Source organism: Oryza brachyantha, chromosome 10 (genome assembly GCF_000231095.2).
Source record: "Oryza brachyantha chromosome 10, ObraRS2, whole genome shotgun sequence".
Lineage (NCBI taxonomy): Eukaryota > Viridiplantae > Streptophyta > Magnoliopsida > Poales > Poaceae > Oryza > Oryza brachyantha.
This window is the reverse complement of record NC_023172.2, coordinates 4974218-4989483: the sequence shown is the minus strand read 5'-3', so window position 1 is coordinate 4989483 and position 15266 is coordinate 4974218. Positions and strand designations below refer to the sequence as shown.

The following is a 15266-nucleotide window of genomic DNA, read 5'->3' as shown; positions in this document are numbered from 1 at the left end:
AGGACGAAGAACCATAAGACTGAAGACTTGGCTTTGATGCTTCCCATTTACGACAAATATCAATTATTTGACGGCTCGCTCATCACAAAGAAAGTAAGAAATGAACTATTTATCGTTTACGGGATCGAAGAAAGAGTTTGATCACAGTTACTTGGATGCATTAAAGAGTTTATAGACAGTTATATAGACAACTCATTGTACAAGTTGTCTGTGTATGAGTTCCTATAAACTTACAGACAACCCCTTGTCTATGGGTTGTACTTGCCCTAAGAAGATAAGAAATGAAAGAGAAGGGAAGTGAGCTATAAATTTATAGCCACCTGCAGCACGAACTCTAAGATACAGTGTGTATCACATGTGAGACATGGTGATGTATATTTTGTAACTAGTATTATATGAATTAACTATTAAATTGACTATAAATAAATTAGAGCTAGTAGTTTGGCTATACTATTAAATTTGCTCCTAGAGTAGGAGATAGAGGACACTGTCACCATCATGAAACCTTGCTTGCACCGTTAGCGAGAAATTTTGTGTCCTCTCGCGTGAGGCGGTGGTGAATAAGAGGATAAGATGAGAGAAAAAAAGGGCAGCGGTGATCGTGGGCTGTGCTGCATGGTGCGAGCATGGGCCACGTGTACGAGCGCCCATTAGGGCACCCCAAACCACATTGAACTGAAAATGGATCAATGGATAATGATTTTCTTATAATATTTTAAATCCATTTTTAACTTTATATTGGCGTATTAATTCCTTTCTATACTCTTGAATAATTATCAAAAACTATTCAACCATTTAATAGACGGTTTGTATCCAATTGAAGTTGCATAAAAAAACAAATTAGATTTGGATATGAGTACACAGTCACGAAGCATAATTTTGCATTCGATTAAGGATTCTAATTTTTAAAATATGAGTATAGGATCTATGAAAAATATCATAGTGCATCCATTGCTATTCTGTTCATTCCAAAAAATACTTCACTTTTAACATTTTCGACATATATCTACATAAACCTTCAAAGACTATAATATCTTGCACCTGTTCAAATCGTAATGCATTTGTCGCTTACTTTTTTTTTAAGTCGCATTGCGTCTATCTCTTAGTTTACCAAACTCTAATACAATAATTGCTTAAAAATAAAGTCACTATGGAACAAACAAGAGTAGCTTAAGATTAAGTCTTTTGGGGACGAAGGTAATATAGACGATTAAAGACAACATACTCCCTCCATCTTCCAATATTTTTGACTAGATACTATTGATCTTCTACTTTGACCACTCATCTTTTTCTAAAAGAACATATCTAAATATTCAAAATATTCCACACAGAGTAAGTATTTGCATCTAATATAGCTATGGAAGTTCAGTAGATCATGATCTAACCCAAGAGGGAGTATGATGGAGTGAACTACTTTCCTGAAACTCAACACGTGTTGAAGATGCCCAACATAAGTACCAAGCACAGTGGCTTCAATAGTTACAGAAGTGAGAAAAAGACTAACATAAGTATTGAGGGGAATAACACAAAGCTATTTCTTTTGTACGCTCTGCGTGATTGCCTAAGACAAAACTGAGCACATTGAGAATTGGCTATACATTTGAAATGCTACTCTCAAAATTAGCAAGTAACCGTTTCTTGTTTCTGCATCAGCAAATACTGGCCTCACATTAACTGGTACTTCATCCACCTTGCGCATACCAGCAATGGAAAAATGCAATGGTGTCGGCACCAGGCGAGGGAACATCGAAACACCAGCTCTCTCACACATTGTTAGGATTGTTAGGATGTCTCTCACACATTGTTAGGATTGTTAGGATGTCTCTCACACATTGTTAGGATGTCTAATAGAGTGGTTACCTCCTCTGGAAATTAACCATCTTGATGGATAGTGCGTAAATTGAAAAGAAGAAAAGCGAAAAGGCAACGAGGACACCAATTGTGGCACCTGTCATCCCCTGTTCAAATCCCAAGCTTTGCTGGAGGAATTCCTGCACCGTGCCATCGAAACCAGGGCCCACTATTCTGGTATCCACGTCACCTAATTGTGAGGTAATGACGCCTCTCAGGGTCCATGCCACTGGGCATATATAATAAAACCAGATCCACCATCCTGGAATTCTCTGTAAATGAAATAGTTAATCAGAATAGATTATGCTAATAGCTCTAACTCAAAAATGATTATTTCATTACCCAAAAGGGTATTTTAACCAAGAGTAAATTTATAAAACCACACTATTAACTAATTATTTCTGACTAACCACAATTACAAGTTAGAAATCACACATATAATTATGTCAAATCTATAAGTTCTTTCACACATCGGGGATCATCTTTAGGGTTTCTAAAAGAAAAAGGCCACACCACATATATGCCAATGGAAAATAATTTTCCAATAAAACTTTTATATACGTGTTTATAGCGATCTAAAAACTAAAGCTAGAAAATAAACTTCGGTGAAAATCTTCAAAATCAACTCCAAATTTAAGGTTGAAAATTTAAATTTTTGGTTATAAGCACAAACCAAAGCCTTTTAGATGTGATCAATGTACAAGTTATAGCCACATAAGGTTAAGTATTTTTATTTTTCTATAATATCAAGTTAAATTAGTTTAATTATATGGTTTTGTAAAACTCTCTACCCAACGTGCCATGTTCTCTCAAAAAAAAACTCCTATAATTTTGTGCAACTTTAACCATAATAAGTGTAGTTTTATGAAATTTAGTCTTAGCAGTGCATTAAATAAAAGCTCAGCATGAGAACTGGAGAAAACTATCAACATGGGGAAATCAAGGTAATGCCGCAACAACATTGACAAAACGTAAGGATTTCACCAAACATGCATTCCATGATTTGCTGGATAATTAGTGAAACTTTTGTACGTACATTGTTAATAAATAAATCAACAGGAAAAACAAATGTAAAATGAAATAATGTCTTTCAGAGTCTTACAGATTGGGGGATTAAGAATCCAGAAAGAAGATTCCATAACGAGTAAAACGCTGAGGATACCACAGATGCCATGTGTTGAGTAGGTGTCAAGCCTACTGCCACCATTCCATAGAACGTGAAGTAGGTAAACGTAAGGAACATGTAAATAAGGTACAAAACTAATTTTCCTGCAATTACAAGATGACTTTAGCAGGTTGCAATTGGGAAAGACTAAATTAACATATAGTAAAGCCTAGCCATTATGTGGGGGAGAAACCAGAGGTGGTTCTTGGTATACCCACAAACTGAAAAAAAAAATCGAACATCACCTATGAATTAGTGACCTATATTATTATTAGGATCACCTATGGTTCACAGTCTATTCAGAAACATAAGATGGAATGCTAAAAAACTCAGAGATTATTTTGGGTCCGCCACTGGCGTTACTTGAAGGAGATTGGAAACACATAAGAATTGCAAACCATATTGATTTCATACATTTCTGTTGACAAAAGAACTTACTTATGTTACGCTCATAGTTGACCATGAAGTACGTAACAAGACCGAATATTAGTGCCTGAGCTGCAATATATGGTATCTCCACTAGACCCTGTAAGATTCCCAGCATAGTTAGGTATAGGATTTGTAGGGAGAATAACAACCAAAATGGAAACCAAAACAAGCAAAAGACTATAAACCTGAGCTGCAGCATATGGGAATGACGAGTACATCTTAGCAGCTCTTTCTCTGTAGTAGACTGTCCTCTCAATAGAAACTACAGGTTGTACAGATGAAGCATTATTAACTCCGAGAAATAGGCATGCCGCATAAAGAGCACCCATGATTAGGAATATATCTTCTGTAGATTCTCTGCATAATAATACTGATGTAAGTGGAATGATGAATTCCTCTCAACTTCATTCCGGAATGTATAAATAGAAAGCATCATTGGAGTAGTAAACATTAGCCTAAGTTGACTCCATAATCTAGAACAAAAGGACTCATTCTGTAGGAGTTATCGTTTGATGGATACACGGTATACTATACAGTGTGATAAACGGCTTACAGTGCGATATGGATTATAATGTTACATACGTAGGCTAGACGGCTTAGGGAAAGATCTTCTTGTGCATAATATATCCGATGACTATTTCACTGGAATAATTTTTTCCAGATAATGTTAATGAATTAAAATAACAATTAGTGCTTTATTAAATTGGTCCGATACTTCAGTGGGTCAAATTGAAATTTATACTACTAAAGCACTAATAATTAATGGGCCCTTTTGAATAAGAGGATTTAAATGGTTGTATAAAGTTGAATATAGCTCGGGGAAGAGTTAATGAAATTAGAGTTTTGTGACTAGGTGAAACAAGCTGAAATAATTTCTTTGCTGATAAATGATAATTATCAGATGATTACCTATGAAGAAACACGGAAATGCATAATAGAACATATGTTAACATACACAAGCAATCTCTACTATCCATCCATGCATATGTACATACATATATACGTGTGTGTATAGATGCATATATCCATAGTAATTAACATGGATCCAAATGACAAACAAGAAAATAGCATACTCAGTAAAAAAATATGATACTTTTTAGATAACACCTCGTCATGCTTTTAGACATCTCATCCAACTTTTGAAACTTTGACCATCAACAACCTTTGTACTACATCTCATATTTTTTGTTTGACATTGCACTAACCAACGCCATATATTTGCACATGGAGGGAGTAATGCTTAGCTTGAAAACATAAAAAGGAAATATGTAGATTTTCCTTAAGGACTGTAACAATCCCACAAACGTATTAGATTTATAAACTTATTTTAGTAAAAAATGTGGTCAAAGTCACAAGCTTGAAGACCGTAAAGCAAGTCTAAAGCCATATATTTTTTACCAGGAGTATTTCAATAGTTCTTGAAAGATTTACCTCTTCATCCCAACATTCCAAAATATTGAACCAAATATTAGAGCAGCAGCTGATGTGAAAAATAACCGTACAACATTGTACTCTGGACTTCTCCAGTAAACAAGGCTTTGCTTGCGCAGGCACACAATGAATTGAGTAAGGCGATTCTGTGAAAATTCTGATGAGAACTTTAAAGGCTCTGTGCCAAAACCTGGAATGCTTAGTTCTTCAATTAAGTCTTCCACTTTCCTAAAGTATAACGAACTAGTTTATTAACCCAATTCCAAAAATTATAATAAAAAAAACATCAAGTCAAGAAAAATTAAAACTAGTAGCATTTTATTCAATGCAGTAGGGATAACCTGAAATGATGTGAATTCTTGTAAACTGTTGCAAAATCTATGCCAAGCCTTTCTTCAGATGCTTGTGTGGTAACTTCAAGCATCCAGGTTGCTGGGTTGTAGCCTTCAGGGAGAGGAACAACCCTAGGAATTCCCTGTGTTGTCAATATTTCTTAAACTGTTAGATTATGATCGTTACAATTGTTGAGATTAATGATATTTGACAATAGAGATTGATTTTAAAACCTATCGTTTATTTCAAAAACTAAAATAAACTAGTAATCATTGATAAGACACCTGTTGTTAAGGACGGGAACTAATTCTGTCACCAGCCAAAACTGACCAAAGGCGCTTTTGATTTAATAATTTTCAGTTCCCAGAAAACAAATCAGTGAGATGACCAGATGAACTAATGAACAAACCATAATGACATATGCCGGTGTTGTCTTTCTTATTTAAGTCATGTTTGGTAGGGCCAGACCTTCCAAATAAACACTATATTCCACAAAATATGGCTTAAGGTTAACTCTTCCAGAAAAAAACAGTAATGATGATTAGATGGAAATGATTACTAATTAGTCAGGCAGCATTAACATGTCCATTAACCAAAGCATCATTATGCAGGAAATGATTTTTCTATCAAATTTGTGTAAAATGGACATGTCATTAAGAACTAATCTAATTGATAGCCCACCAAATATATGATAGGGGTGGCAAAATGGAAATATGGAAATACAGGCTGTTCAAGAGGGAGTACCAAGATATAATATTAACAATGGGGCATCTTTATGAAGTGAGGATGAAACATACAAGTTGTTTACAAAAACTAGTACATCCAACTAACACAGTACAATAATGTAATAATAAAAACAGTATTGAGTATAATCTCCTTTGTTTCGAGATTTTGTGAAAAGAACCAAGTTCTTTCTAACAAGAAATAATGCAGCTGTGTAACACCTTCTCGGTATTACCTGAAAGTAACTAATCATGTCAACTGAGTTAGCACCAAGTGAGCCTCCATATATTACTCGACCTCCTCGTTTCAGAAGGAGTAGCTGCATCAAATCAAATAGTCAGCACACGAACAATAGGAATGAGCATCTAAAAACAAAACAAATAATGCAGCAGTATGTCGTTACCTCATCAAATGCCTCAAAGATATCAATACTTGGCTGGTGTATGGTGCAGACAACAGTTCTGCCAGTATCAACAGTGTTTCGAACAGTGCGCATAACAATGGCAGCTGCCCGTGCATCCAAACCAGATGTAGGTTCATCCATAAAAATGATGGAAGGATTTGCAACAAGCTCAACAGCTATTGTAAGGCGTTTCCTTTGCTCCGTTGACAAGCCTGTTAAACCCTGTTTTCCAACTAATGCATGCCGAAGTTGATCAAGCTCTACCAATGCCATAACTTCTTCAACAAATGCCTGCAGGTAAATTAGAAGTATGTTAAAAAAGAGCTAATACTCTTAGGAATAAATTTCAATTGAGAGTCCAGAACAGACATTTCTTGTTTCTCTACTTATGTCATTTGGAAGCCGCAGGGTTGATGAAAACCAGAGAGACTCTTCAACTGTTACTTGTGGCGAGTGTATGTCATTTTGTTCAACATATCCTGCTATCCTGGCAAAGGTTTGCTGTTCCTTTTTATGGCCAGAAATCCTGATATCACCTTCTATGTAGCCACCGGTTTTTCTGCCAGCTAAAACATCCATCAGTGTTGTCTTGCCAGAACCACTTGCACCGACCAATGCTGTCAGGACACGTGGCCTAAATATCCCACCAACTTCAGACAGCAACTGTAGCCTTTTCTCAGGAACACCTCTGGCTTCCATTTCCTTTTTAATGAAATACCATTTCAGCTGAGATTAATATGTAAGATCAATAAACACATAGATTTAAGTTACTAACCTTTGGCATATTGACATAATAGTTCACATTGTGAAACGTCATGGTTAGTGGCTGAAAAGGTAGTATCATTCCCTTTTTACTTTTGCCATCAGTCTGCCCTTCAAGTTCAGCATTGCTCTCATTTACTTCTGCGATTTAATTCCAGAGAAGAGCTGTTACTTTGTTGAAATCAAAATATTCAGTAGTAGATCAGATGATAAGGATAATACGAATATAGGAATATCATATTGTACCTACAAATCCGTCTGACCATTCTTAATAATACTGAAGTAGGCTAGAAGATCAATGGACATAAATCAGAAAGCCGTCATTTTAAGTAAATCAAGGTGATATCCACATATATGATTACAGTGTTTAGTGGAATAAAATGAGTTAGCTCATGCAGCAGCAGTGAAGAAAGGGCATAAACAAAAGGGGCCAGAAAGCACTGTGAAAACAAACTATATATTGTAATAAAGAAAAATCAAGCTGCAATGATAGATTTGAAAATGACCTCCAATTGCACTTCTGTTAGAGAGAGTACTAATTTCCATATCCCTTCTGTCACCAGCATCAGAAGGAACAATTGCCTGTGCCTTTTGAAGGGCTTCAAAAGAAAGAAAAAAAAATACTATTTTAGAAATTGAATCAACTGACAGCCAAATAATATTTAGAACTTAATTTCTCATCTAAATACTCACGATTAAGGAACGCTAATGCAAGAGTAAATATGATATTGAAAATTACGGAATAGGCCAATAAAACACCAACTCCAATCCAGAACCAATGATCCTCTGTTGGGAGACTGTGTGAAATAAGAACGTTGTTTCCGACTGTCATGTTCCCTGAAACTGATACCTGAAATCAAAAATTTATGAACAACAAACAGTTACAAACAAAGTGGATAACGTGTCATAAAGTAAAGGAAGGATAAACAAATAAAAGGTGCATGCATATAAATGGACCTTTGACCATCTGGACGCTGAGAACTCATTAACTGAAACAGCACGCTGTGCATACATCAATGGTGAAACCCAATAAGCCCAGTCCCACCAAGGTTTTATGGCCTCTAAGTAAACAGAAGCAAAGGCATGTATCATCATCAATGGTAAATTGGTAACAATCTAATAATGTAAATCAGAGTAATAACCAAGTGAAAAATTGATATTGGTATCAACCTTTAGGAACAATGAAACCTCCTAAAAGAAAAATTGCCAATAAGACAGCAGACCCGAAAGTACTAGCGATGGTCATGTCTCGTGCAATAGCTCCCATCATCCGGAAGAGGCCCAATGCCATTTGATGTACAGAGAATAACAACAACATAAAACGAAAGAATCTGCAAATGATACGTATAATCACGACATGATCAAATATAAAAAGTATCCAGTTCAACACATTGATCAAAAGGGTATATGTCTTAGGTATACCTATCAACTGTTGGTGCGAAGCCTACTGTATAGTATACAACACATGACCATACGACAGCTTCAACAAAGGAATATGGAATTCTAAGTACCCAATTTGGAAATGAGAAAGCCCATGCAGGATGAAAGAAATTGTCTCTCTGCTTATAGAACACTGGAAGTCGAGAAATAGTCATTGTCATCTCTGTAAAACCATTAAACAGCATATGCACGAGCCCAAAAAATAGACAGGATAGATAAAGATTCCCATTTTGTTCATCAACGGGATGTAATCTTGTCCGGACAAACAGTGTGGATGTAATGATTCCAACAAAAGCAACCTGCACAAAATCAATCCATTCCACAAAAAAAGTGAAGATTATGATAACATAACTTCACATAATATGTGCCAAGAACCAAAATCGCACAAAAAATGCTAAAATGAAATAAAATGAAAGCCACTGATGTAGAAAGTTATGTACGAGTAAAATTATACTCCTTCCATCCAATAATACGATAACATGTAGCATTTTTTGAAAATATTAAGATTGAAGTAAGGAATGGTTGTAATTGTTTAAGAGGGGGACGTAGGGAAATTAGATGAGGGATGGTTGTGATTGGTTGAGATGATATAGTAGGTATGGATGTCCTTATATTGTCAGAGGGGTGTATGACAAGAATATGGCCAAAATAAAGCCAGCAGGTTTTTAACCCTCTGGATATTTTATTGTGCAAAATCTTACAAAAGGGGTTTTTTATTTGGTTTTCTGAAGTAAATGTAACGTGTAATATTCTTGTATCTTTGAAGATGGGTGTTACTTTTACAGCAATCTTACAAAATGGATGTTACTTTTACTGTTTTACATCAATAACGAACAACAATGCAATCTTAAGGGAGATTTGAATGTAAACTTAAGCCATTGGAGAAGTGACAAGAGCTGAATAATAGAGCATATGACATGAAATTCTACACGTAAGGCATGAACTCTGTTAAGAAAAGGTTACATCAAAATCTCATATAATTTAAAAAAATCAGGTTAAAGATTTGAAAACTTTCCAGTTTAAAATCATTAGTATCTACAGTTGTCGACTGCTGAGAGTGTTGCCTATTCAGATATAACTCTATAGTACTAACTATTTTGATGTATCCTGCATTAGTGCTGATTTGATGTATCATGGATGAGCTTGCTGTGGTTGAGCTTCAGAAACATTGGCCACTATGAAAGATTATAACAGGAAAATCTGCCAATCTATTTCTTACTTGATAGACAAGGTATTAAAAATTAGACTAGACCATATATTGTAAAAATCGATCTGCAATCTCCTCACAGTTACTACAAACTTAACTATTTCTGATAAGTTATTCTAAAAGAAGTAACGAGCCATGAAGGTACCTGGCATGTCCTGAAAGTGTAGAGGAAACGGTTACGGTTTATTAGAACAAGCTCCCTGGCAAAGCATGCTCTAACAAGGCTAAATTTTGGTACTGCATATTTCGATCTGGGGAGAACCTGAGAATCTTTGTTACCGCACGAACTATTTAGATTAGACTCCAAATATCTACCATACTGGGATTCTTTGAATGCAGCTGCCATCCCTGATGCAGACATAAAGATGTGTTGTTTTGACTGATCAGACCAGTACTGAGCTTGATCTTTCCTTGAAGTCACCTGAGAACGAATAGTTGCATGTAAAATTTAGCATTCTCGCAACATTTATGTAATAAGCAGACTGAAACTATACCTCCTGGAGAAAATCTGCAATCCCCTTCCGAGGTGGCAATGAAAATCCCAGTGATTTAAAATAGACCACAACATTGCTGATAGGACCTTGATAAATGATCTTCCCTTCTGACAAAAGAATTAGATCATCAAATAGTTCAAAGGTCTCTGGTGCCGGCTGAAGAAGTGACATCAGTACAGCAGCTTCCATCTCATGAACAAAATTCCTCATGCAGTTAACGATTTGAAAGGTTGTTGAGCTGTCAAGTCCTGTCGATATTTCATCCATGAGAAGGGTTTTTCTTGGTCCAATAATCATTTCGCCTGCAAGATTGCATCATGTTCATGAAAGATGTAACAAAGAAGGTGCACAACCAGGACATAAAACTGTGGTTTTCCACAGCAGGTTCTAAGGGTTGAAGTAATGTAGAACAAAGAAAGTAATAGCAATTTTCAGGGAAAGAATTAGTTAATATCTGATGAACCTGTTGTAACTCGCTTTTTTTGGCCACCAGAGACACCTCTTTCCATGTCACTGCCGACAGGGGTATCAGCACATATATCTAGCCCAAGCACTCTCAATATATAGTCTGTGACAAGATTGTGTTTTTCTCTTCCAAATGATGCAGTCTGGCCACACAAAATATATCAATTTGCAGAACGACATATAACATATAAGATGCTTAGCAACAAAATTAGGTAAAAAAACCTTCATAAAAGCATCTATCTCAGGACTTGGCCTTATTCCCCTTTCCTTTTCAAGATTGACCAATTCTTTCAGGCACTCTACACAAAAATATTTAACAGCACACAGAGAAAAAAACGGGTGTAAGTTGGTAAATAAACAAGTTAGAAGATGGAAATAATCAAAATAGCTTATGCAAATGCCTAATTATGTCACTTTTAGAAGCACTCCAAACAAAATTTGACAAATGTGCAAACCTATTAACAAACAGTATTTCAGAAGTATAATTGGCTTCATATTTGGTGACACTGAAAGCCAGCAGGAAGATTTAGTAGTAAAACATATTCATAAGAAATCTGCCTCAACAGACGGGACACAATTTGGAATACTACCAGGGACAACATATGGGAAGGACATCAAAATAAGATTCAGCACAACAGATGTTGGCTTTAGTTGGTCACCCCTTGAAGATTAGATCACTCCAGGGGCGATGGCAAAGCATGAGCAATGATTCTAGATTGACCGCTCTGATACCATGTTGGACAGTTGAGGATGAAAAAAATACTACGAATATTGGATGTAGCCTTTGGAGCTGGTATATATAGGAGTAAAGGTGGAGATAAGGAAGGGTTACAGATACGGAAGGAGTCCATACAAATCAATAATATCCTAATATGATTTTATCTATCATAGACTCCAACAAAAACAACACAGTTGCAGATTGAGCATTCCCCCATTCATATGTTTTGAAAAGAATCGCAAACCGAGCTGTATATTATATTAGAAGTTCGATTTTTTCTCTTTTGCTTCTGTTACACAGAATACTTACATTATGGAAATGGCTATTGGGATGGACTCTTTAGAAGCACCTGAATTCAACTAAGCAAACTAGAGCAGGTCACTTTTTTCTTTGAAATATATTATGTTATGGGCAAAAATGGCATGATAGTCATTGAGATTTCATTGTTGTCAAACACAATGGATTGGCTACAACAAAATTGAAGAATCAATGCAGCAGAATTTAGAAAAGTATATATGGAAGTAATGAAAAGACATATATGCATGCACCAAACATGTTGTACAGAAAGTATCATGTAAAGCAAATCATGTTTTAGAAGATATTGTTAACTTAACCTTCCATTAGATTTTCTTGGCATAATTTTGTAGACTTTTACTATTTAAGTATAAACATGTAACAAAAGAATGACAAACAAACAAATAAATAAGACCAACCTTGCCAGTTTTCACTAGCACCCTGGCATTTTGCAGCAAAATCGAAAGTTTCACGTACTGTCAGTTCTCCAATATGGTTATCTGTTTGGCTGATATAAGCGGAAGTTCTTTGTACACAAAATTCATCAAGAGTCATTCCATTGTAGGCAACTTTTCCACTTTTCTGTTGGAAAACGAAGATAAATTGGGAAATGAAAGTCACGAAAAACTATGGATTTCATTTTAGTGGATATAACTAACGCTACTCAAGATGGATAATAGAGAATTGGCTGATATGTGCATGTGTTGACTGTTGAGGCGGGAGGTACTCACCTTTAGCTGAGAATCCAGTTTACCGGCAAGTGCTAACAAGAGAGTTGACTTCCCAGATGCAGGAGGCCCCAACAACAACGTCATTCTTACACCATACATAAAATAAAAAATAAAAACGCATCCTCAACAAGTTGTAACAACAAGCTTCCTTACAAGTTAAAAGGCACTCCCTCCAGGTAGAAATATAACTATTTTTTGAGCGGGGCATGGGAATTAAGAAAGTAAGTGGAAAAGATTAGAGAAAGGTTGTGATTGATTGAAAAGATAATGTAGGTAAGAAAATTAAATAAAAATAGTTATAATTGGTTGAATGATGAGGTAGGTGGAGTAATAGCTTTATTTTGGGACAAATGTTAGGTGTTAAAAATAGCTTCATTTTGGGATGGAGCAAGTACATGCATAAATAACAATATATCTCAATTCCAAGGGAAATAGTAAGATGCAATGATTGAGCACATTGCTATGCAAACAAAAGAGGTGATTGTTTGGCTTTTTCGCGGCATATTTATAAACAAAAAAAATATGAATAAAACTTTTATATACGTATTTTTAATGATTTAAAAGTCAAAGGTGGAAAATAAACTTCGGTAAAAAAATTCAAAATCAACTCTAAATCTAAGATTAAAAATTCAAATTTTGGCTTACAAGAATAAGCAAAGGAAAAAGAGATTTTTTTTTCCTTCAGACAAAGTATGTAGTACATGCATGTTGCATGTATCAATAGTTATGTGCACGCCTGTATATAGCTTCTCACCTCCCAGGTTTAATAACTCCACTGACATCATCCAAAATAACCAGCTTGTGCTTATCAGGACGTCGAAGACGGCTGTTAATAAGAATTCTCTGCTTGCAAGTAAATGATTAAAAAAAAACATATCAGCAAGAGTTAAATTACAGCGATGAATGGAAAGTCAAGAAAAATTACGGTTATTAAGAATCGACGTTGTAGGCTGGCAATTGTTAGTGAGATACTAGACTGACTAGTCTATGCTAATAATTTATTTGTCTGCTATTTTTCATCTATCTCAAGCAAGAACAGTAACTAACCATAAGCAGTGAGCCAGTGACACAGAATGACTATGTCGTAACAAAACAATTACTAGCCTGCTGGAAATATCGGAAATTCAACCCCTCGTCTATCTATGGGGTGTTTACATGTCACATCGGATGTTCGGACACTTATTATAAATATTAAACATAGACTAAATATGGAAATGAGAGCTAATTTGCGTGACAAATTTTTTAAGCCTAATTAATCCGTAATTAGAGCATGTTTTCTGTAGCATCATATAGGCTAATCATGGATTAATTAGGCTCAATAGATTCGTCTCGCGAATTAGTCCAGGATTATGGATGGATTTTATCAATAGTCTACGTTTACTATTTATAATAAGTATTCTGATGGGACAAGGGACTAAAGTTTCGTCCCTTGTCCCAAACACCCCCTAATAAGAACTGCCAGTATCCCAAACCACACAGCCATTTTAATTCTGGAAACCATAAACGAATACATCTTAATCAGAAATGTTGTGTCTCCACATGGGTCATCTGAGCGAAACAAAAGGGTCACAAAGACGAACCAACAAACCATTCATATAGTTGCATCTCACAGCCGTAATTACACGTGATAAAATTTAAGTTTCGCATTAAGAAAAGAGAAGGAGCAGACAAGCTCGCGTGAGTTGTGACAACCAACTAATTAATAGTACACGCTAATGGTGCCTAGCTACTTCGTCACTTTTATTCACATGAATGGTTGTAGCATCGCTCTAGTCTATTTTGATTAACTCCTTTCCCCATTTACCACGCATGCCATGCACCACACAACCGCGCGAACTCGCAAAATTATACCTCGGCGATGTCGTGGACGTAGTTGACAAGCGTCGGCAGCGCTCGCCGGCCTACATGGACATCCGCCGACACAGTCAGGTTCTCGAAGCTAACCTCCACCCGCGGCACCTCCAATCCCACCCTGCACAATCCCAGCAACACCCGGCGAAAACAACGTAGTTAGGTCTTGAGACGCAACGCAACACTCCTGAATCGAATCGAAGCCCCCCAACCCCAATCCCCCAACAACCCCCATCACATACGCGTCGAAGCGGGCCTTGATGCCGTGGAGGAGGTTCGCATTGTCGAGTTCGGAGGTGGCAAGCGCGTGGCGGAGCACGCGCTGGAGCCCGGGGCGGTCGAGCCTCCGCACGTCCACCACCTGGCCTCCTCCTCCACCGCCGTCACCGCCGCCGCCTAGGCCGTCGGGATCGGGGAGGACGACGGCGTGGTTCCACCGCTTCGCCGAGGGCAGCCGCTCGATTGCCGCCCAGAGCAGGTCGGCCTCCTCCTCCGCCACCGCCCTCCTCCGCTCCTCCTCCCCCGCCTCCATATCCACCGCCACGTGGTCGATGCCGCTCGACGCGAACGCCATTACCACCGCCGCCGCGATCTCCAAATGCGGAGGAGGTCCGCCCGTCGGACACGGTCTCACCACTCGGGGAGGGGTTTTGGAACAAGGAAGAAGAGGAGTAGGGAGGAGATGAGTCCGGTGGCGGCGTGGGCGTCGAGATTTATAGGAAGCGGGTGGGAGACGGGGAGGAAGACAAGTGGCCGTAGGCCTCCTTCCCCCACCCACCAGAAGGCTCGGTACTCGTTTGCTTTCCGGGGGTTTAGGATCCAAAGCGAGTGTAATTACAGCAGTACCATAGCGCCGTAAATATATTTTAAAGATATAAAAGAAAAAAGAAATAAATAGTAGGCTATTAATTTGTAGCTCGGATTTTTATGTATGATATGTGGGGTTATATATTAATGCTTTGTAGGCAA

At 37.2% G+C, this 15266-nt stretch overlaps 1 protein-coding gene across 1 annotated transcript; it reads right to left on the bottom strand.

Annotated features, from left to right (window-relative positions):
- Window positions 1-1066: 1066 nt before the first annotated feature.
- LOC102711565 (ABC transporter G family member 51) lies at window positions 1067-14961 on the bottom strand. The gene is made up of 24 exons (XM_015841960.2): window positions 14540-14961; window positions 14298-14418; window positions 13201-13289; window positions 12447-12531; window positions 12135-12297; window positions 10926-11002; window positions 10702-10846; window positions 10239-10540; window positions 9890-10165; window positions 8520-8836; window positions 8268-8428; window positions 8055-8158; window positions 7791-7947; window positions 7604-7696; window positions 7111-7238; window positions 6705-7037; window positions 6336-6626; window positions 6168-6251; window positions 5218-5351; window positions 4877-5104; window positions 3631-3802; window positions 3455-3542; window positions 2954-3120; window positions 1067-2123 (listed from the first exon to the last, which is right to left on the bottom strand). The coding sequence occupies exons 1-24, from the start codon at window positions 14869-14871 to the stop codon at window positions 1857-1859; spliced, it is 4314 nt and encodes a 1437-aa protein (XP_015697446.1). The 5' UTR covers window positions 14872-14961; the 3' UTR covers window positions 1067-1856.
- Between the last annotated feature and the right edge of the window lie 305 nt (window positions 14962-15266).

Bases quoted from the DNA above. Each gene is read 5' to 3' on its own strand.
- LOC102711565 (XM_015841960.2), bottom strand. From the start codon at position 14,871: ATGGCGTTCGCGTCGAGCGGCATCGACCACGTGGCGGTGGATATGGAG. The intron at 8,159-8,267 runs GTTGATACCAAT...CTGTTTACTTAG, and splicing joins AGGTTTCATTGTTCCTAAAG to AGGCCATAAAACCTTGGTGG. The intron at 7,697-7,790 runs GTGAGTATTTAG...TTTCTTTTGAAG, and splicing joins TGCATTAGCGTTCCTTAATC to CCCTTCAAAAGGCACAGGCA.